Source organism: Misgurnus anguillicaudatus, chromosome 14 (assembly GCF_027580225.2).
Source record: "Misgurnus anguillicaudatus chromosome 14, ASM2758022v2, whole genome shotgun sequence".
Lineage (NCBI taxonomy): Eukaryota > Metazoa > Chordata > Actinopteri > Cypriniformes > Cobitidae > Misgurnus > Misgurnus anguillicaudatus.
The window spans coordinates 22817511-22840074 of NC_073350.2; the positions used below are offsets into that span (position 1 = coordinate 22817511).

Here is a 22564-nt window from a genome sequence, read left to right on the forward strand (position 1 = left end):
GTACAGTAATGCATGGCGATAAGACTCAATCAATACGGTTTGATTACAGTTTTAATAATGTTTAATACAGTAAAATATACAGTTTATGTATAGTTACATTAACATCTCTACAGAAGTGAGAGTATGAACGTTATGTAACGTCTTCAGCCAATAAGTGCTAAGGACGGACTGTGTTGTCACCCAAGCTTAATGCTGGACATTCAGGTGTCACAAGGCACAATTTAGTAAGTTCTGTCCAGAGGATGCGAGCAGATATACGCCCTCTTTGCCAAGACTTCCTGGGCAATCTTCTTTATGTTGGCATCATTGCTCTCCGGGGAATCTGTAAAGCAACCCGGTCCATTCACTAAAGGATATTTGAAAGCATGCTTGCATCTAATCCATACCATTGACTGGAATTATTAGGTGGGGCGTAATTGAAACAGTATGGGGAAGGCATACAAGTGTTAGTGACTGACTTATGGTTTGTTAGGTTGTGGAGGAAATTTTACAACATGTGCAAGTGCTTTGTCTTGCTATGCAATAAAATGAGGGGGGCTGGTATCAATTATAGCGGTGCGTTTTACTTACTTTTTTGAAGCTGAGTCATCATGAAGTTGTTCTTGAAAAAGGCGTCCTTGCAGAAAGTGTTGGCGAGTAGCACCTAAAAAAGCCAGAGTTGTAACAAAGCCCATTCACATCAACAAATAAGCACAAAATAACATGGAAGCACATTTTCTTGCTAAAAAAAGTTATTATTTTATGCTGACTTAAGAGAAACTGTTTAATAAAAGGGGAATTGACAGAAAAGGTACATTTTGCAGCATGCATAACCTCAGAAGTTTTTATGAGCTGGATTAAAGGCAACGTGCAAGTAGACAACATAGTCACAGCATGACAAGTCATTAAATCGTTTCCTTCTTATGCACAATCAAAACAGTTTAATTAAACAACAAGCTCGGTGGATATACATGAAAACTTATTGAAATGCCCCACATTAAAATCCACTTGCAACATCTACAAACACGTACAAGTTTTTTCTCTATTTTTATTCAAGTAAATGTTTTTAATTTGTACTTGTTTACCACAGAATCCTTTCATTTGAACACTTGAACATTGAGCATATGATTGATTCCTTATAGCTAAGAATCAGTTGACAGTTTTTGGAGCGTCTTTACTTTGGTTTTTGGTTTTGAAATAGACCTGATGACCTCAGATAAAATGTTTAAGCAGGTGTCATAATAATAGAGACTTGTTACCTCGTGGTCATGGTTGCGCAGACCGATGCTTATGGAGCGACTGGCACGGGAGAGGACGGCTGTCATGGCGTAGAGGTTAATCATCACGTCTGCAACTTTCTTAAGAACCAGCTGCTCCTCAACAATTGTCTGAAACGGATCAATTTACAACAGAATTATAAAAGAATAGTTCACCCGAAAAAGAAAATTAGCCCAATTTACTCACTCTCAAGCCATCTTAACAGTATATGACTTTCTTATTTTAGCCAAACGCGTTTTATAATGGCATTGGATAGTGCCCAATTTTTTTTAAGCTCTTTTAAAAACTATAGATTAAAGGTGGGGTGCACGATTTTTGAAAAACACTTTGGAAAAGGGAGTCGGGGCGACTACCAAAACACACCAAAACACACAGATTCTATTGGGATAGGGGTGTGTTTGTTTAGGTGATTTCAAATGTCAACATTGGCTTTCAGAGATCATGCACCCCGCCTTTAAATGTCTACTTAGGTGAAGCAATGGGTTTTTGTAAGGAAACATATATATTTCAAACTTTATAAATTATGACCGTGCAAACATTCAAGAGAGAGTTGAGGTCAGGAGGAAGGCTGACATATGACCTAACGTTACAAAAATCCTTTGCTTCAACCATATGAATAAGTTTTTAATTGATATATGAACTTTTTGGATTAAAAAAATAAAAATGAGGCACTATTAAATACCATTATAAAGCTGAAAAGCCAGGATATTATTTGCAGGGTTCCCATACCTTGGTTAACTTAAAATTTAAGGACCTTTCAAGGACTTTCCAGGTCCAATACCCTCAAATTCAAGGACTAAATGTAGGGCACATTTCAAGTGAGAGCAACATCGTGTTACCTTTTAAGACAGTGGTTTTCAAACTGGGGGCCGCAAGATGATGCCAGGGGCCCCCAGTTTTATGACATTTTATGAAATACATTAATTTATAATGAATTTTGTGTAATTTAACCTAAAATAATAAGGCTACTAACCAAAAGCACTACTTTTTGTATAATTTAATGTTTTTTTTTATTAAAATGTTGAGTTTTAGAACAGTTTTTTGTTACAAATTTTCTTTGGGGGGGCCGCGAATGAGTGCACCGTACACAAGGAGGGCCATACGCTGATAAAGTTTGGGAACCACCGTTTTAAGATACATTGTTATAGTTCCCTTTTAAAGTGAACAGTTTAGCAAGTGTGCTTAAAAGTCTAGAATTTTTATGATATTATCCTACACTACACAGGAAATAATATGGATTTTTTTCCAGCAAACTTCTTGCATAAAATAGATTCAAGTACTTTCAATGACCTGTATCGATGTATGTATATTTTCAAAAACTTCCCAGGGCCTTGAATTTTCCACCCAGATTCACAAACTTTCAAGGATTTCAAGGACCTGATTTAAAATATCGCCAACTGTGTTTGCCTAAAACCTGGTGCACACTGTGAGATTTCAGTCACGATTTAGCTGTCTGGAACAAATTTTGAAATCCTAAAAGATTTCTAGAATCCCATGCTAAAATCTGCCGTCTTTGATCGCTAGTTTGACACGTTCACAGACAGCCGATTAATGACCGTTGCGATCAAAATTATCCTCCGACAAAAATCTGGCAGTGTCAGAAATTTTGAGACACAATCCTGCTGTGTGACATCTTCCTACGACAACTGGCAGATCAAGAACCAATAGAAGCACAGAACCCGATGATGCAATTAGTACGGCGACAACAACAAATCAACGCAGACAAATGTCAAAAAGAGCCATGTGGACTATACAGCAGGAGAAACTTGAGGAGTTATTGAAAGATAAAGAGTTTGTACAACGTGTCATCGCCACTGTACCATGATAGTATATAAATGAAGCAGCCTGGAGAGAAACCGCGCTGGAAATTCAAATGCCAGGTACTCCCCTGCTGAAAAAAAACAGCATACCAGCAAGACCAGCATATGTTGTGTTTTGGTGCTGGTTTGCTAGTAAACACCAGCTAAACCAGCATCAGCACCAGCATTAGCACCAGCTAAACCAGCATCAAACCAGCATTAGCACCAGCTAAACCAGCATTAGCACCAGCATCCCATGCTGGTCATACCAGCATATGTTGTGTTTTGGTGCTGGTATGCTGGTGACCACCAGCTAAACCAGCATAGACCAGCATAATTCCCATGCTGGTCCATGCTGGTTTGATGCTGTTTTTTTCAGCAGGGTCGTCTCCTTCTTCTTGCTTATTATTAAAATGAACGGTAAATGTTGTTTCGGTTTGCTAGCCTCCGCTTCAGCGTGTGTTTGCACAGCCGTCGTCGATCGATGACGTAAAACTGCGGACACGTTTGTTTGTGTGCGTCCGATTTTTAAAAGTCTTTTAACTCGTACAGTCTGACATTGATGGAAACTGAGATCATACAGTGTGACATGGACTTAACTACGATATTGATCGCACAGTGTGGCAAACAACAATCCTAAAGGACTATTTAAAATCGCACAGTATATACCGGGCTTAAAAGAAGAAAGTCATACACACCTAAGATCGTGAGTGTGTGTGTGCAAACTGTTGACCTGTGTTCATGTAGCTTAACTGACAGAGCACAATGTAATCGCTTTGGATAAAAGCATTTGCCAAACGCATATAAATGCAACTATATTGAAATTAGAACAACAAACACTATCCCGGAGTCCGAAATCGCATACTGTGACAGTATGTTCTGAATTAGATAAAGTACCTACTCATCAACGGCTAAAACATTATATAGTATGAATGAATTCAGACGAACTACATCTGCCATGTTTATACATCACAATAACAGGTGAGCCGTTAACTTGGATGCTATTAAACAAGCGCAATATAACTACAAGGGCTGTTTAATACATGTATTTGCATTTGAATAAAGCCGTGTTACCGCTTTTGGACATTTTTGAAAAAAGCACTTTTCCTTCTTCATTAGATAACACTTCTCCTGGGGTCTCACAAATGAACACTTTGAAATCTTGTCGGATGTAGTAGGTTATCCAGGTACTTTTCACCTACTGTTGTTTGAATACTATGAATTCCGACATACCACTCGCCTTGCCTACTGGTTTTCACCTATTATATTGTATGGAAGTAGGCGTTTTAGATGTCTGTTTTTAAGTGAAGATGATTTTCAGTTAATCAAAAGTAGAACAAAACAAGGCCATCCTAACTGTAATACCCATTAAAACAGGAACACATGAAGTGCTTGTCCTTCTACAGTTCATATTACATACAGCATGCAGAAAAGCTGTGGTGGAGGAATTTATTCCTTCAAACATTTCCTGCAAACGAGAATGAATGAAGATGAAATGTGGTCCGCTCGAACAGGAAATCTGAGCAGGTTCCAGCCGACTCTCTTGCGAATGAAGTCTGATTACAATAGCACGGCCACACAGACGTTCATTGAGAAGAGAGACAGCTCAGTCCAGCTGTGTCACACATGAGCATTACTTCAGCTCAACAGGAAAGCAGGGACCAGAGAGAAAGTCCCTGTAGTGGGCCCACGCTAATTACCTAGCATGTTGCTATGGCAACCAGCGGGAAAATTAGAAAAAAAAAAATCCGCCACACACTTGAGTCAAGCACAGCAATTTTTCATGTCCTGGCAGCATCCAAACTACGTGAACAAAACAGCCATAAACTGATGGTAGGGAAAATGTGAGATTAATGGGAATGAAATCGAGGTTCACTTGAAAAACATCAAGTTGTATGCAGATAGAAAGAAAAATGGCAGAGGGTGAAATTTACTTTGGCGGGACCTTTTCATCTCCAGGGATGGCAAGACTGATGGCCATAAATTTGGTATTTAGGCAATTTACAAAATTGCTCTGTGCAATTTATAAAATTGTTCTGTGCGAGTCTTTACCTTTCCGTATCGATACAGCAAGCTTTCCACAGTAGATCCGAAAAATGCAGCGTTCTGCTCGAACATTTTGGCGCTCTCCTGTGAAAAGACAATGACATCATTACTGGGCTGAAAATGAGCTGGGCTCAATTACCTACCCACCCACCCTGGTTTAAGGGCGAGATCAGAGGGAAGGATTCTGCCAGATGAAATGTGACTGTCAGAAGAACCAGACGAGATCAGATGTTTACATGCACAAAATTGTGTCAATCCGACTGAAGGTTACGACAATACAGTTTACATGCACCCTAAACATTGCCATCTAATTAAAATGTTGGTTTACATGTACATTATATATAATCCGCATGTCTGTGCAAGCGCACAGCCAGGGTTGCCAGATTTGTGTATCAAAACCATCACAATGGAGTTTTGAAACTAGCTCAAGAGCATCCCAATGACTATTTACAGCGCAAATACCAATAACTAATCAACAAAATCCTTTTATCTTTAACTGCAGAAGAAAAAAAATGGTGAAAACTGTTTAAACAATATCCCAAATCTAAACTCAAAAAGCAGAGGAGCTGGCAACGCCATTATCTCAAAATAACAGTCAAAGTTGAGTTTCAGAAAGTTGATCTTAAAGGAATATTACATTTTCTTAAAAGAAAAATCCAGATAATTTACTCACCACCATGTCATCCAAAATGTTGATGTCTTTCTTTGTTCAGTCGAGAAGAAATTATGTTTTTTGAGGAAAACTTTGCAGGATTTTTCTCATTTTAATGGACTTAATAGACACCAACAATTAACACTTAACTCAACACGTAACAGTTTTTTTCAACAGAGTTTCAAAGGACTATAAACAATCCCAATCGAGGCATAAGGGTCTTATCTAGCAAAACGATTGTCATTTTCGACAAGAAAAATAAAAAATATGCACTTTTAAACCACAACTTCTCGTCTGGATCCGGTCCAGCACGACCTAACGTAAATGCGTAGTGACGTAGGGAGGTCACGTGTTACATATATAAAACCCAAATTTGCGGACCATTTTAAGCAATAAACTGACACAAAGACATTAATTAGTATCAGTTGACACACAACAACGTAGGAATGGTCCTCTTTCAACACACTTGTAAACACTGGGGCGGAGTTTCGCGTTCATCTTCTGTGACCTCTTGACGTCATGACGTATTGTGTGGGGTCACCTGGCGCATCACGACCGGATCTAGACAAGAAGTTGTGCTTTAAAAGTGTATATTTGTTATTTTTCTTGTCAAAAATAACAATCGTATTGCTAGATAAGACCCTTATGCCTCGTTTGGGATTGTTTATAGTCCTTTGAAACTCTGTTGAAAAAAACTGTTACGTGTTGAGTTAAGTGTTAATTGTTGGTGTCTATTAAAGTCCATTAAAATGAGAAAAATCTAATGTCATGAAACTTCACATGAACGCTGCAGAATGTACAGCACGTGACCCCATTACCTAAATAATGTGTGTCGCCATTGCGTGTTTCTGTAACGAGAATCATGTGATACGTAAATAGGAAGTAAATATAAGACGTGAACTTGAGCACAATAGTTTTGTGCATGTGCACAAGGTATTTTTGCATCCGATTGAGAAAATCAGGGTTCCCACACTTTAGTTAACTTCAAATTCAAGAACCTTTCAAGGACTTTCCAGGTCCAATACCTCCAAATTCAAGGACTAAATGTGGGGACACATTTCATGTAAGAGCAAGGTTACATTGTGTTACCTTTTAACATTGTTACAGTTCCCTGTCGAGGGAACTTGTGCTGCGTCACTGCGGTGACACCTTAGGGGACGCCTCCAGGGGTAAGTGCGTCTGAATGTGTATACCAAATTCAACCAATGGTGAGGCTTAACGACAAAGACAGGGTGATGCGGGAGTATATCGCTATCTGAAATATTGCCGAAGACGGCGTTACAGGGATGCAGGAAGTATGGCAAGGGAGACGCAGCGTCTCATTCCCGTCTCAGAGAACAACAGTTATATGTAACCCGAGACGTTTTCATGTGTCAAACACAACTATGCAAAAAAGCATTTTGGTGTGAATCCACATTCGCATACAGAATATATAAGCATTTAAAGTGACCAGTTTAGCAAGTGTGCTTTAAAGGGAAAAATTTTATGATATTATCCTACACTACACAGGAAATAATATGGATTTTTTTTTTCTTCAGAAAACGTCTTGCATAAAATAGATTCAAGCACTTTCAATGACCTGTATCTATGTATTGTATATTTTCAAAAACTTCCCAGGGCCTTGACTTTTTTCCCCCAGGTTCAAGGATTTCAAAGACCCGTGGGAACCCTGGAAAGTACTGCGATTCATGCGTTTTCTCCTGATGATCGGATCACAGATCTGACTACACCACCCCTTTTAATACGACCGAAATTTGCCTCCGATCGACCTCAGTGAAGGCTTTTCAATACCATTTGAGCCATCAATACGATTACAAACAGATTATTTGGTTGCATGTAAACATAGATAATGCGTGTCATGCCATTAGTGCTGATATCGACCTGAAGTGCACTTGTTTCACAAATAATTTTACTATACATTGTGATCAGTTTTGTACCGTCAGACTGGGGTGAACTACACCATCTTTTCCAGTAAGTCCGAAGTCTGTCGTCTTCCCCACTGAGTCCTTCAGTTTCTTCCCCAAGATCTCAAACACTACGCCCACATTTCCCTTTTTCATTTCCCTGTGAGAACATAATAAATATTGAATACTTCAACAGATTCTGTGGATCATTTGATAAAGCATTGTGCAAGCATTGCAAAGATTGTAGGTTCAAAACACACATTAATAAAACATCAAGCCTGAATGCACTGCTTATCATAAAAGCGTCTGCCAAATGCATACACGTAAATATCAGTTACATTTGTTCAACTTAACGGACTCATAAATGTGCAAAGGTTTTAAACATATGTCTTCCTTTATTTTAGCTGTTAATATTTTCCCAGCATACTGCATTCCTGTGAGTGCGACGTACATCCTTAAAATCTCATTAGTCCCCTGTAAGCAGAAACAAAAGGGAGTCACATATTGAACATATACACTGGATCCTTAAGTTTGTGACACAGCATGCCCCCTGGTGGTCAAAAGTTGATTTGTTTTTGAAATGATTGTTAATATGCAAAAAACATACTTCAAATATCTGAAGGATGCGACAGTCTCTGAGGTAGCGCTCATAGGGGTAGTTTTTGGTGAATCCTAGACCTCCTAACACCTGCAGAGCTTCACTCACACAGATCCAGCTGCCCTCAGAACTGAAAATCTGGAAAAGTCACACCTGAGGGTCATTTGATGCCTCAAACCATTCCATAGATCAGACCCAAATGTGGCCACACAACTGTACTGGTTGACTCTATATAACAAGAGAGATTAAGTTTTACACTTAAACTGCCAGGGCTCGTTGTAGTGTATATTTAAAACCGGCAGCTGGTAAAATGTAACTTAAAAAAGTAGTTAACTTCCATTGTGTACTTAAAGTGCTTGAACTCAATTTTCATACAAAAATATGAAATACATTTTAGCACATTTTAGTTCATATTTATGGTGTCTCAAAATAGCACAGTGAAGTACATTTAGATGTTGTTAATATTATCTCAAGAAGTACTAAAGATGAATTGTTATTATATTAGGTACAAAATGAGTGCAAAAAATAGCACTTTAAAGGGGCCATGGCATGAAAATCTGACTTTTCCATGTTCAAGTGCTATGATTGGGTCCCCAGTGCTTCTATCAACCTAGAAAATGTGAAAAAGATCAACCCAATAACTTAGTTTTGGTAAACCATTCTCTACAAGCACATGAAAAAATAGGTTGTTGAAATGTGGCTCTCCATATGATGTCATAAGGAGCTCTTATTATAATAATACCACCCCTTAATCTGCACTATCCAACCACAGCACTGCCATTTAGTGCAGAGAAAAGCACAATTGAGTTTTAATTGCAACAAACCACCATCATTGTGATCAGTGTTTGAATTTCAACAGCTCATTTGCATTTTAAAGGACACACCCAAAACGGCACATTTTTGCACACACCTACAAAGTGGCAATTTAAACATGCTATAATAAATTATTTATATGGTGTTTTGAGCTAAAACTTCACATATGTACTCTGGGGACACCAAAGATTTATTTGACATCTTAAAAAAGTCTTGTGCCATGGCCCCTTTAAGTACACTTTACTTCTTTTTCACCTGGGTTTGCACATGACTATGTCAATATTGTTAAAAAACATATTTTTTGTCACTGTATTATGCCACTGCATACACAAAGTAATGTATAGAGTCATGCAATTATTATTTCGTTCTGTTGTTTTATGTTCTAGGTTATTTTTAAGGAGGCTAGACTAATCACTTTTCTTAACTGTGAAAATAGGCTAAACTGTAATGACAGTGAGAATTAGAAGCAAATAAAAAAGTAATATTTGGGTGGCATAATATTATAATTAAAATTTCATTAACTAAAATACCTTATAGGTGCAATGTGGGACTTTTAGAGAGATCTCTTGAAAGAAATGCAATATAATACACACAACTATATTATCAGTGGTGTATAAAGACCTTAAATAATGAACTGTATTGTTTTTTTAATTACCTTAGAATGAGCCGTTTTTATCTACACACACCACAGGTCCCCTAACATGGAAGTTGCCGTCATGTTTCTACAGAAGCCCTAAACGGACAAACTGTACTATAGAACGTGTTTTGTTACTACGTTGTCTTAACGTAACAAAAGTAAGACGATGATGTGTTTGTCCTGTGGCGCTACCATAGCTTTTCTATGCGCTTTCAAAAGAAAAGGAGAGCTGTGGACTGATGCCACTAAAAGTCCCATACGTCATATTTAAATACAATTAATTATACACCATATTGCATACACTGCAAAAATGACTTTCTTACTTTGTATTTTTGTTATGTTTTCAGTAGAAATATATACAAATTCTTAAATCAAGATATATCTTCTTGATATCTGCCTCTCTTAAATTGCATATTTTTTGTTTAAATTTTTTTTTTCTTAGGTCATTTTGCTCATCAAGAAAATACATTTTTCTTTAGATATTTCTACTGAAAACAAGACAAAAATACTAAGTAAGAAAGTCATTTTTTACAGTGTGAAATGTATGATGCAAAAACAAATGCAAGTGCACAGTTTCACTTAATTATTAATTTGTTTAGTTATAATTTATCATTTGAATATAAGAATAATAACAGAACATTAAAACATAAGCGGTGCGAAAATAACAGCGTGACAATAAAGGCATTAGGTAAATTGGACCCACTGCTGCTTATAGGTATAAATGCCCGCTTTTAAATTTGGTTTTATCTAAACAATGTTTAAAACAGGGGATTGTAAATGACACAATTTTAGTAAAAGTCAATGATTGGGAGAATTGGACACTTTATTGAAAATCTGCTATGTACATTTAAAGGTCACATTTTTCTGATCCCATTTTTTAAACCCTGGTTAGTGTGTAATGTTGCTATAATAGCATAAATAATACCTGTAAAATGATAAAGATCAAAGTTCATTGCCAGTCGAAATATTTTCTTTAACAGAATTCCCCTTTCAAAGCCTACAGCGAACGGCCGGTTTGGACTACAGCCCTCTACTTCCCAGTTGAATGACGTCAATATAAGCATTTCTGACTAAGCTCCGCCCACAGGAATATGTCAGTCGCCAGCTAAGCTCAAACAGCTCTGGCTAAGCTAAGCTGCTGTCGAATTGCAACACACTAAACAAACTACACAATCAGAACTCTATACGTATTACGACTTCAGTAGAACAAGGAAGACATCAGCCCGTTTTTAGGACAGTGAAAGCAGTGGTATAGAGGTAAGTAAATTGTGTGAAAAATACCACGTTTTTTTCACACATAAAACATGAACATGTTATACTGCGCATTGTAAACACAATCAAAGCTTCAAAAACACAAAAAAGAACTGGACCCTTAAAAAACAGGTTCTGGTGTAAAAGATTGATCACCTTGACCATGGCAGCCTCTAAAGAACAGTCTGGAACACCAGGTCGATCCATCATTCCAGCAGTGAGATAGGCCATGCTCTCCATCACAAAGGCACTGAGTGCCATGGTAGCAAACTTGTCCTGTATCACAGTAAAAAAATGACTTTAGCTGGGTTGTCACAGGTAGGTCACATTTATTTACAATTATCACAGTAACTCATTACAACATGCCTGAATCATTCCAAAATCAGCAAGGCTCCTGTTGAACTGTTTCCTTGTGCCGGCATATTCGGACGTCATCTCTGGAATAAAACAACAATGATTCATTTCACTGGAAAAAAATCTGTTTATATAAGTGTGAATGGTTTACAGATTTATGTGTTCTCACCGATGAGTTTCTTGATCATTCCTGCACCTGCACTGCCCATGCTGAAGCGTCCATTATTCAGAATGTTCATGGCAACCTAAAAAAGCACACGCACGTCACACATCACCGCAGCAGCATCATGTCATAACATCACAAAACTGTATGCGAATCACCTTAAAGCCGCCACCGACTTCACCAATCACATTCTCGATTGGAACCTTGGTGTCTTCAAACGCGACTTCACAAGCTAAAAAAATAAAAGCATACACATTCAACATTATGTTGCTTATTACTGCAGTATATTCACAGATAGATCTATTACTTTCGGACTTTTAAACCACACTTAAAACAAACTTAAAAAAGATTGCTTAGATATGATAATGTCATCGCAGGTTTATTGTTAGACCTTTTTTTCCAATACCAACTCGATTTTACTTATCCAACATGCCCCAAGGTCATTTTATTGAATAAATAAGGTCATTCTCCTCTGAATCGGTGTAATATTTTGTTATTGAATACAATGATTACAGATTTTAAAGTATTGTTTGTGTCCAAATATGATGTTTGAAAGCTACTAAGTACGCTGAAATGTGTGTCTCGAGTACAAATGATCAAACTCACTGTTTGAGCCTCTGATGCCAAGCTTGTCCTCAGGTTTGCCACTGGTGACGCCACCGAACGCCCTTTCCACAATGAAAGCTGTGATCTTATCTTTCTTTTGACCGTCTTTATCAACAACCTCAGTTCTGGCAAACACAGTCATGATGTCGGCCATTCCACCATTAGAAATCCAAAACTTGAGAGCAAACAATGAACATTCAATCAAATTATAGCAAAAAATTCAAGTATGAGATTAAGACATAAATGGGCAGTTTTCCAGACAGGGTTTAGGGTAATCCAGGACTAGGTCTTTGTTATATTAGGACATTTATGTACTTTTAACAAGCAAACCTTACAAAAAAAAAACAATACTGGTGGTGTGCACTTATAGACAAAACAACAGCACTGGTATATGTTAAGATACGTGTTTTTAAATTAAGGCAGCTCAAGCATGCATTTTAGTCTGGGAGTAGAATAAGCCCTGTCCGGGAAACCGCCCCAAGAAGTTTACAGAAGAGGTCACCTTTGTGCCATTTATCAGAAAGTGTTTTCCATCTTCTGTCAGTGTGGCACGTGTCTGAATAGATGCAGCATCACTGCCACTAAAACATAAGAAAGATAAATGAATGCTACATAAATTATATTTACTTAAAGGAACACGCCCACATTCTGGGAACTTTGCTTATTCACCGTATCTCCCAGAGTTAGATAAGACCATACATCTCTTTCACATCTCCGCTCGTGCTGCAACTCTCTCTGACGCAGTCCCCGCCAGCCCAACCCAGCACAAAGACCGGAAGTGAATGGCTCCAGCTAGCATACTGCTCCCAATAAGTGACAAAATAACGCAAACATTGTCCTATTTATGTGTTATGATTTTTATAGTCACATCGTGCACAAACAACAAGGCCACATGAGACACAGCCATCCCTAAACAGTATACAGTGCTCCGAGAAGCCCCCTAATGAGTAGCAGAGAGTTCGGTCAGAGTTGTGCAAATCATTCTGCCCAAGTAGCAGTGCTTCATCTTCTGAGAATATAGTTCCCAGTATGTATACTGTTAAAAGATGGCTGTGTCTCATACGACCTCGTTATTTGTACACGGTGTGACTATAAAAATCACAATACATAAATAGGAAAATGTTTGCGTTGTTTTGTCACTTGTTGGGGGCAGAATGCTGGCTGAACCCATTCGCTTCCGGTCTTTGTGCTAAGCTAAGCTAGCGGGGGCTGAGTCAGACAGTTGCAGCACGCACAGAGATGAGAAAGGTATGTATGGACTTATCTGGGGGATACGGTGAATAAGCTAAATTGCCAAAATGTGGGCGTGTTCCTTTAAAATAATAATCAAACCATATGTAAAGACAGTTCAGTTTGTAATCTCTGGATGGGCTGTCATACCTTCCAGGTTCAGTAAGGCAGAATGCTGCAATATGTTCTCCTGTTGCTAGTTTGGGCAGGTATTTCGCTTTCTGCTCATCATTTCCAGCTATCAAGATGCCCTGAAACACAAACACTACTGTATGTTACCTAAATACTCTTTGCAATATTATTCAACATAGCTCTTACTGAACAAATTTACACTGCGATAATGAAAGACAAACTCGCTCACCTTCAGGCCGATAGCTTGATGTGCTGCAAGTGTGACTGCAATGGCTCCATCCAAAGACGTGATCTCTCCTAACCTGGCATACATTGTGTTGGACAGACCCAGCCCACCTGGAAAAGAAAGACAGGCAGATGAAACTCTTATTTATTATATTAAAAACTGAAGTCGTATGAAGGTAGAGGTTGTTGGTCTTACCATATTCTTCAGGTATTTGGATCCCAAACAGTCCCAGTTCCTTTAGTCCATTCAAAGTCTCAGGAGGTATTACAGCCTCGTGGTCGATCTTCTTAGAATCAACTTAAGGAAATAAGAAAAATATAATAATAATAATAATAATAATAATAATAATAATAGAGATTTAATATATGATTAAATAATATACAGAAAACTTTAAATGACAAAATAAACAGAAAGCTCACACATAAATTAACCACAAGCAGAATAATACACGTTTGATTTTGATGCGTCAGTGCTGCTCACCGTCTTCATTAAAAAACTTCTCCACAGGCTGAACAAGTTGGTTAATCTCCTCCAATTCTTCATTGCTTATTTCTGGGTAAGGAAATACTTCTGCCTAAAGTTACACATTTGAAAATATCATTAATAGAGGCAATTAGTTTCACAAATGTTCCGCTAAAACGCATTGTTATATCGAAAGTACAAAAATCATGTTGTGAAAAGCAGGTTATTGCATGCAAATCACACTATAAATCAATTATTCTTAAGTTTGTTGACAGTACCTTGTTTACTTTTCCCAGGAACAGATCTTTAGCATATGCCAAACTCCTCGCGCTGGATGTAATGCAGCGCTGTGACTGCACGCGTCCTACTCGTGCAGCGACCAAATTTCTCCCAAATTTGACCGATCGTGACAAAACCAGTAGTTTGTTCAGGTTCATCTTCACTGCATTAACGTACCCAAATTACCCTTAGACCAGCTGAAACACCTTTCACCCGTTTTTGTCGCAGATTGATGACGACACTGTCGATTTGTGCGCAGATCCTTTTCTTTCCAGCAGGTGTCAGTGTTTTGTCGTGTAAGTTTTTACATTCCTTCTTTAAACATTCATGGTAAATAACTGTATAACAGTTACTATATTGGTCTGAATTGTTGATTTAAGGACAGATACATTCATCTGTTCAAGTATTACCCACATTAAAATACTATTTTATATAGTAAATTGTAATTCCTAGATACTAGAGTTTTTCGAACCTTACTGTAGTAAATAATTAAGCATACTACAGTATTTATCACAGTTTATAATGAATTTATCATATTTAATTCTACAAAATACTATATAATAGTATAACTACTATAATATTATATAGTATGTTACAATTTAATATAGTAAATACTAAACTTTATCACTTAAAAAAAATGCTGGGTTATTTTACTATACTGTGTAGATAGTTACTGTACTAAAATAGCAGTGCTGTTCAGACAGGCTTTAACTTGTAGTCGTTCTTGGCCAGTGTTGATAGTGAGGATTTAACTTTCAAAGCTGTTCTATATATAACCTATGCAAGCCAGACAGACAGACAAGGGCATATAGAGTCTTTCTTACCACCTGGCATGCACAAAGACACGTTTATCCTGCCCTTCATAACTGCCATAGACGTGCAGCACCCTTCACCTAAACACTGAACTATATATGGTAATAAATCAATTTCTTATCAATAGTGCATATTTTATTTTCAAAGCATCATGTCTTAAGTTGTGTTTTGTCTTGTGTAATCCATCCGCAGTTGCTGTCAATAGATAGTCTATTTGCAGATGATTGTGTAACTGTATACGCCTTTGTTTTTTCAATGTATTGATGTCTAGCAAATATAAATATGCCAAGAGGTCAGCAAATCTTTAGGAGTATAAAATCATATTATATTATTGGAGAGAAAAATAAGGAGAATCTAAATTCTGTAAAATTCTGTAAAGCAGCCACCTTTGGTATTTGCAGAAGGCCTCAAATCTAATCAACATTTGATAAAATACATTTCATGATTTTAGAAAGGCCAATGGAGATGGGCAAACGCTAAAAAACAATATAAATTCTAATGCTTTTCAATAAAACCAATATAATTCCCATTATAACCATTCAATCCATTAGAGTTTCTGTGATGCCTGTATTTTTCAGCAAATCCATGCTATTTAAATATCTTGACATACGAAATGATCTAAAGCAACTTTAAGTATTTCTTTGATGCAGAACAATACAAGTTAGGAATATTACTGTATATTGTTTTATTTCATGTTCTCAACATGGTCACAGTTATAGTTAAACATCAATAGGGTCTCGTCATCTACAGAATGCATATTAAAACCATAGTTTCTCATCTCCTTGTTTGGTCATTGAAAATGAGATGTACTGTATGTGTGGATGCAAAGACGGCGAGAGTCATCATGTAACAGTCGGCTTTCTAAGACAAATTCTCTAAGTACATTTGGTAGCAGAAGCAGTGTCATCTTATGTCTCTGTAAGGATGGAAAAATGCTACACCGTTAATGTAATGGCTGTCAAAAAAAACCCAAAAATTATTTAACAGACTATGTACACACACCCTTATACCTTCCCTTTGTCATCCATATTAAATTTCTATAGATATGCACTTTTCTAATTTCTCACATTAGTTTGTGATATATATACAGCGACACAGGCTTTGTTACAGAAATCAAAAGTGTAATGATTTTTTTAGGAGGGGTAAACAAGTGATATACATGCTGAGGTGCAGTGGCACAGCATAAAACGTAACAGCAAGCCAACATCACTGAATAAAAATAAGTCAACAAAACAATATAACCAACCAACCAAACAAAAGATAAAAACAAAAACAGAAAATTAAAAGCACACGTCTTCATATTAAATAAGCTTACATTTCAACCTGCTAGATATCAGCTGCATGCAAAGCTTTGTGAACGTTTGACTGAACTGTTCAGTACTATACAAAGCTGAAGCACAAAACAATACACCGCACTGATTTAAAATCATTCAAAATATTCAACACAAGGAGGACAAACCGGAAAAAAACGTATAAAGAGACATTTCATGTCCCAGATTGATTTATTATAGTCTGAAATGGCTTTGAGTGTTCACAATCATACACAGTGATGGGATAATCCACACAGAAATCTGATATATTGAAATATATTTAATACACACACACATTTATAAATGTCAATATATCAGATATCTCTATGGAAATCCTAGTCTGATAAATATAGATTACTGGCCTCAATGCATCATGGGAAAAAAGCCAGGTGTACAGAGATCTCCTATGACACAAATTTATAGACATATATTATATGAATGTGCTCCATTTGCATTTAGTTACAATTAGCCTCAACTGCTAATCTTTTCTTTGCTAAAATATCTGACAATCAGTGTCTCATTTGAAGCCCAAATAAACATGCTTTGCACTGTGATCGGATAAACTGCACTCTTAAAGGAAAACACCACAGTTTTTCAATATTTTACTATGTTCCCACCTCAACCCAGACAAATGAACACATACCCATCCCTTTCAGTGCGTGCACTCAATCCCCGTACAGCGCGTCATGAATGTGTCAGCACCCAGCCCAGCCCAATTCATTCCCCAGGATCCAAACAGGGACAAATCCAAAAGCCACCAAACACCTCCATGTTTTCCTAAAGACTGTTACATGAGTAGTTTCATGAGTAAGTATGGTGGCAAAAAATAAAACGTGGCAATTTTTTAAACGGATGAAAAATGAGAACTATATTGTATGAAGTATACTTACTCATTTAAAGTCTTTAAATAAGGAAAACATGGAAATGTTTGGTGCCTTCCAAATTTATCCCTGCTTGGATCCCAAGGAATGAATGGGCCAAGCCAAATGCCAACACATTCACGGCGCACTAAACAAAGACCAAGTGCACGCACTGGAAAAAAGATAGGTATGTATTAATTCGTCCAAGTTGAGGCAAGAACACAGCAAAACATTGAAAACCAGTGCTGTTATCCTTTAAAATAAAGGTGCTAAAGAAGATACACACTGTAAAAATGTGTTGGTTCAACTTAAAAAGTAGATTTCCTGGTTGCCTTAAAATGTTAAGTTCATTCAACTTAAAATATTAGTTGACTCAAAAAAGCAACCAGGTAACTTACTTTTTATGAGTTGAACCAACTTTTTTTACGGTATTGGTTCCCAAAAGCACCATTCAGTCAAAGGTTTCTTTTTAACTTTTTCACCTTTTCCACTACACCGTCACAAAAATGGTCCCTAGCTGTCACTGGGATGACACCCATTGAAAAAGGTCCTAATATGTACCATTTAGGTGTAAACATGTATACATTTGGTACCAATATGTACTTCTATGGTACTTACAGTATATGCACTCTTTGGTACCACTGAGGTACTAATATGAACTCTTTAGGTGCAAAGGTGTACTTTTTAAAAGGGTTCGGCCTCAGTGACAACATTTTTCTGTTTTAAAATGGTTCTCTTGTGGCATCGTTTATCACCTTTATTTTTATGAGTGCGTGAGGTCACCCGCTGAAACGATTTTGGTACAAAACATGATAAAGAATTTTCATTGGAACAGACTTGAATGAAGAGAAGTCTACAGATTTTAATATGTTCATCATCACTCATTTAACAACAGTCAACTGTAACACTGATAATATCTCTGGAAATATGCAATATCTAGAGAATATTTTTGTACAATATAACGTTACATGCAAGAGTATTTAATTGACATTCCTGACTGCAGATTGCAGGTTAAGAGAGACCAGGGAGAACAAGATGTAGGTGGGAATGAGAAACATAATGGGGTCAGACATTTGGGCATGATATAACAAAAACAAACAAACAAACAAACAAGCAAACAAAAAAACAACTGCTTGGTCGCAATTCTGAATTTACAAAACTGAAACATACATATTGCACATGATTATTAAAAAAAAGAATAGATCAAAAAAAGAAATAACGCACAGCAAATGTCATAACTGCTGACATTGGTCTCATAATCGAGAGCGTACATTTTAACCATAGTTTTCTGTACAATAAGTCATTATTTACAAGGACAAGTGCTGTTTAGAAGCTCTGTGCTTGAGTTAAAAGAGTGTCGACACAAAACTACATCGAATCACAGCTCCTTCACTATTCATCTCTTTACAGTATAAAACAATTTGAACCAAGTAAGGGGATATGTGTGAAAAACAGGTCCGTATCGGTTTTGAATGAAAAAACATCCATCAAACCCACTGCTACAGTATGTATTCGCAGTTTACATCACGTTAGATTACATTACTGTGTCTGAGCAAGTGAAAGGCATTCTCAAACCAGAACAGAAAAATATGTATCAAATCTACTTCAGTTTGTGTTAACACTCCAGTTTCATAAAGAATCGTACATACAGTGAAATGAAGAGGGCACAGTCGATCAGTTCGCTGAGGAAAAACAACATCTTAAAAAGTGATAGTTCACCCAAAAATGAAAATTCTGTCATCATGTTGTTCTGTATGAGTTTCTTTATTCTGTTGAACACAAAAGAAGATATTTAGATAAATGATGAGTCGTGGTACCCATTCACTTCCATAGTAGGAAAAACTAATACCATGGAAGTCAATGAGTACCGTCATCAGTGTGCTTACCATCATTTATCAAAATATCTTATTTTGTGTTCAACAGAGTAAAGAAAAATGTGAAAAAATAATTTTGGGGTATAACTATACCTTTTAACTCGAAACAAACCTCTAAAATATGGGGTAAGATCAGCTTCGAAATGCAGCCTGCTTTCCTTCAACATATATCACATATCTATTCCGGAAAACAAAACACTACCATATACTAAACGTGCCGTTATTTCCAAAATAGCCTTCGAGATCAACCCACCTTGCCATAAACATCTTCAAATGTACATTTATTTCATATCGTTTTATTAATCTTTAAAAAAATAGTTAAAAAAATAAAACCATGTTGCAGCAGTGAGCAGGACTGACGGAGGATCCATTGATAAACTCGGTGCTCTGCTAGTTACCCCATGGCTCCGCCCTCCCCTTCCCAGAATCCCTGTGATTGGTTTGCGCTACGTAGATCCCTAAAGAGAGGTGAAGTGAACACAGCCGTCCCGGACCTGGAGATTCTGCAGTTTCATTCTAGAATCTTCCAAGATTTATCTCAAAGGCAACCGATACATTTTATGTTGTCTACCGAATGTACTACTGAGTTATTATCGTTTGTGTAAACTAGTAACTCGTACTACAGAAGAGTATACAGAGAATACTGAGATATTAGCTGAGCATTGGGACCTTTTTGTTCTATAATGATAATAATAATAATAACAGCTGATAAGTAGTATTATTATTATTTTACAAAATACTATATGCACAACATACACAAAGCAAATCTTTTTTATAACTCAGTCACTGGTTTTTAATAATTGGCACATTATAGTCCCCTAACTATATCACAGAAATGTGTGGTCTACAGCTACATTAAATACTGGAACACCATTTGTTGTGACTGGCCGCAGACTGTTATCGCAAACCATGGCGTTTCTATGCAAAGGACGTAGTTTCTGCAAACTAATAAGCAGGCTATTTGATAAGTACAAGGAAACAGTTGCCACGGTCTTTGCGCATGCTCTTGGTTGACTGCCATCTCTTGTCCACGTGTGTTAAAAGTCGAGCCTGAAATGAGCAGCAACTTTATCTGGGAGTCTACAGCTTGAGAGACAATAAGAACTGTGATGACTGAAGTTCTAGCGGCTTAAAGGCCGATGCTACACAGTGTGGCTTCCCGTTTTTGGAGGAAACCGGCTGAATAAAGAGTCAAGGTGCCCTTTGTTCTGGTCCTGGTAGGCAGTAAGAATCCATCGCGTGTTACAATCTTCAGTATGTTAGCTAAAGAGAGGCTCACGGTCTGCCGCCAGGCACCCCGCCAAATGAAGTCCCGAGAAAAAGAGTTCAAACCACAGTGCTGATGCCGCTGTGTTTGGGCTTGGTGCTGCTGGACGCCGGAGGAGGAGCCGGAGGTTGGCTGTGGTGGTGAGATGCATGCTGGGAGTGAGAGGAGTGCAGCCCGTGGCCGTGAGGGCCGTGGCTGTGAGAGGACGAAGTGCCGGGCGGTGGGTGGTACTGGTGCGGTGGGTGTTGAATGTGTGCCGGTGGGTGGTAGTGATGGTGGTGGTGGTAGGGTGGGGGATTCTGCATCTGACAAAACTGAGGGTGGTGCGGGTGCATCTGAGCCTGGGTCTCGGTGACCGCGACGCCCTCGCGGGCCGTGTGGTGCAGGTTGGTGGGGTGCGGCGTGTGAGAGATCAGTGTCGGGTGGGAGGGGTGGGACGGTTGTTGGGGCGATTTGCCCCGCTTGGTGCCGAAAAGCGATCCGAGGAGAGAGGAGGAGTTGGGGATGGACTGCTGACGGGAGGGGCAGTCGCGGCTGGAAGTGCCTCGGCGCCGTATGTGAGGGCTGCTAATGATGGACCCCTACGGAGGACGAGGAAGAGAAAGAGAACAGGGAAGTTAAACATGAGGTGTGAATGAAACCCAGGTGTCTATTTCAAATGAAAAACATTCAAATGCAACAACGTTTTGGTTCTATTACTGAATCTTTAACATTTGCATCTAAAAGTATAAAACACTAGTTTAAAAATGACTGTCAGTGTTACATGTCAGTACACAACAATCAAGCCATGCATCAAGACAACCCACAAGCAGTTAATGCATTATGAAAAAGACTTGAGGAAATCCCTTAAAGCCATGCATTACATGCGAAAGCTGAAACAGGCAAGATTGAGTTAATGTTAAGTGAGCATATGAGCACCTCTGATCGGACTGTCAATCAAAACGGTGTACTTGAATTAAACAGATCTGCCAAGCCATCACCTTTGCTACTCTCCCTCAGATTTATTATGCATATCTGTAGACAAATGCATAATGTGCTTTGGGCCGGAGAGAAAAAGGAAATGGTTTGAGGTCGGTGCACACTTTTAAGTGCTCTAAGGCAACACCCGACTGTTCACATACGGCGGCCAAGTAAACAATGCCACTAGAGATGCAGTCGAAAACAATTGAACATGTATAAAGCCCACGGGATGTGACATAAGATGTTTGGATTAGTTAAATCATGCTGGCTATGGAGATACAGTATGCGATTGAAACCATAGGGGTGGAATTCCCCATCATTCCACATAAGCTTCACAGGAACAGACAACTCATGCATGCAGGGTGGCCTGCCTTTTCCAAAAACATCGGCACACGAAAATAAACAGCTGAAATGACCAAGCAAAGAAGCAAAGGATGGCAGAAAGACCAGAGAAATCAAAACAGCCAAATACGTAAATAAAAAAGTGCAACATTCGTCACACAGGATAGCGGCCTGCTGTAGGTCCTTGAGCTCTATACCGCAGTACTTACTTCCATATTGCTGTCTAGAGATCCTGCGCTGCTTCGGCGCCCTCGTTTGCCTGAGCGAGACATCCAATATGATAGATTAGAGCACGCTCGAACAGTCTGATATATAGAGGCGTACACTTAAAAAAACGCTGGGATGTACAAACCCAAACCCAATTACCCTAGTAAATGTCCATATTTGACCCAACTATGGGTTGAAACAACCCAGCATATTTTTTTTGAGTGTACAGATCCTGTCTGCCTACAGGGGGCGCTGTCGAGAAAAGCACACTAAGAAAGATGAAGCCGAAGGAAGGGGTCTGGATAGGCTACTGGTGCTAAAATCACTAAGCTACTTGTCCTGTGCAAACTAGGTATTGATGACTACAAGCCCTATGACCACAAAAGCAATGCAAAACAAGCAAATACGAACACAACTTTTTTTTTTTGATGTATGGAAAAATACAAATGTGGCAGCTTAGACTGGCAGTGGTCGATCTGAAATACGTCTGAAATGAGAATGTTAGCGTGCTAGTATATAACA

General features: G+C 38.2%; 2 protein-coding genes across 7 annotated transcripts in view; both read right to left on the bottom strand.

The window, feature by feature from the left end:
• Positions 1-33: 33 nt before the first annotated feature.
• acad9 (acyl-CoA dehydrogenase family, member 9) lies at positions 34-14648 on the bottom strand. Its single transcript, XM_073876103.1, has 18 exons — positions 14409-14648; positions 14149-14242; positions 13864-13965; positions 13672-13778; positions 13461-13561; positions 12583-12661; positions 12081-12255; positions 11633-11706; positions 11481-11556; positions 11324-11394; positions 11114-11233; positions 8266-8394; positions 8049-8132; positions 7692-7814; positions 5109-5186; positions 1239-1367; positions 571-643; positions 34-322 (listed from the first exon to the last, which is right to left on the bottom strand). Exons 1-18 carry the CDS (start codon positions 14565-14567, stop codon positions 222-224), a joined length of 1875 nt encoding a protein of 624 aa, XP_073732204.1. The 5' UTR covers positions 14568-14648; the 3' UTR covers positions 34-221.
• Positions 14649-18229: 3581 nt separating this feature from the next.
• The window catches only part of iqsec1b (IQ motif and Sec7 domain ArfGEF 1b), a 208671-nt gene continuing 204336 nt past the window's right edge, over positions 18230-22564 (bottom strand). For 5 of the 6 annotated variants that reach the window (XM_055184872.2, XM_055184871.2, XM_055184875.2 and 2 more), the window contains 2 exons: positions 22045-22094; positions 18230-21114 (listed from right to left, as the gene is read on the bottom strand). In XM_055184872.2, the coding sequence (XP_055040847.1) occupies positions 20593-21114; positions 22045-22094 (572 nt within the window). In that variant the 3' untranslated portion in view covers positions 18230-20592. The remainder of the gene's footprint in view (positions 21115-22044; positions 22095-22564) is intronic. The other variant, XM_055184876.2, reaches the window with a different exon arrangement.

Bases quoted from the DNA above. Each gene is read 5' to 3' on its own strand.
- acad9 (XM_073876103.1), bottom strand. From the start codon at position 14,567: ATGAACCTGAACAAACTACTGGTTTTGTCACGATCGGTCAAATTTGGG. The intron at 13,779-13,863 runs GTAAGACCAACA...TTTCTTTTCCAG, and splicing joins CCAAATACCTGAAGAATATG to GTGGGCTGGGTCTGTCCAAC. The intron at 11,557-11,632 runs GTGATTCGCATA...GTGCTTTTTTAG, and splicing joins AAGTCGGTGGCGGCTTTAAG to GTTGCCATGAACATTCTGAA.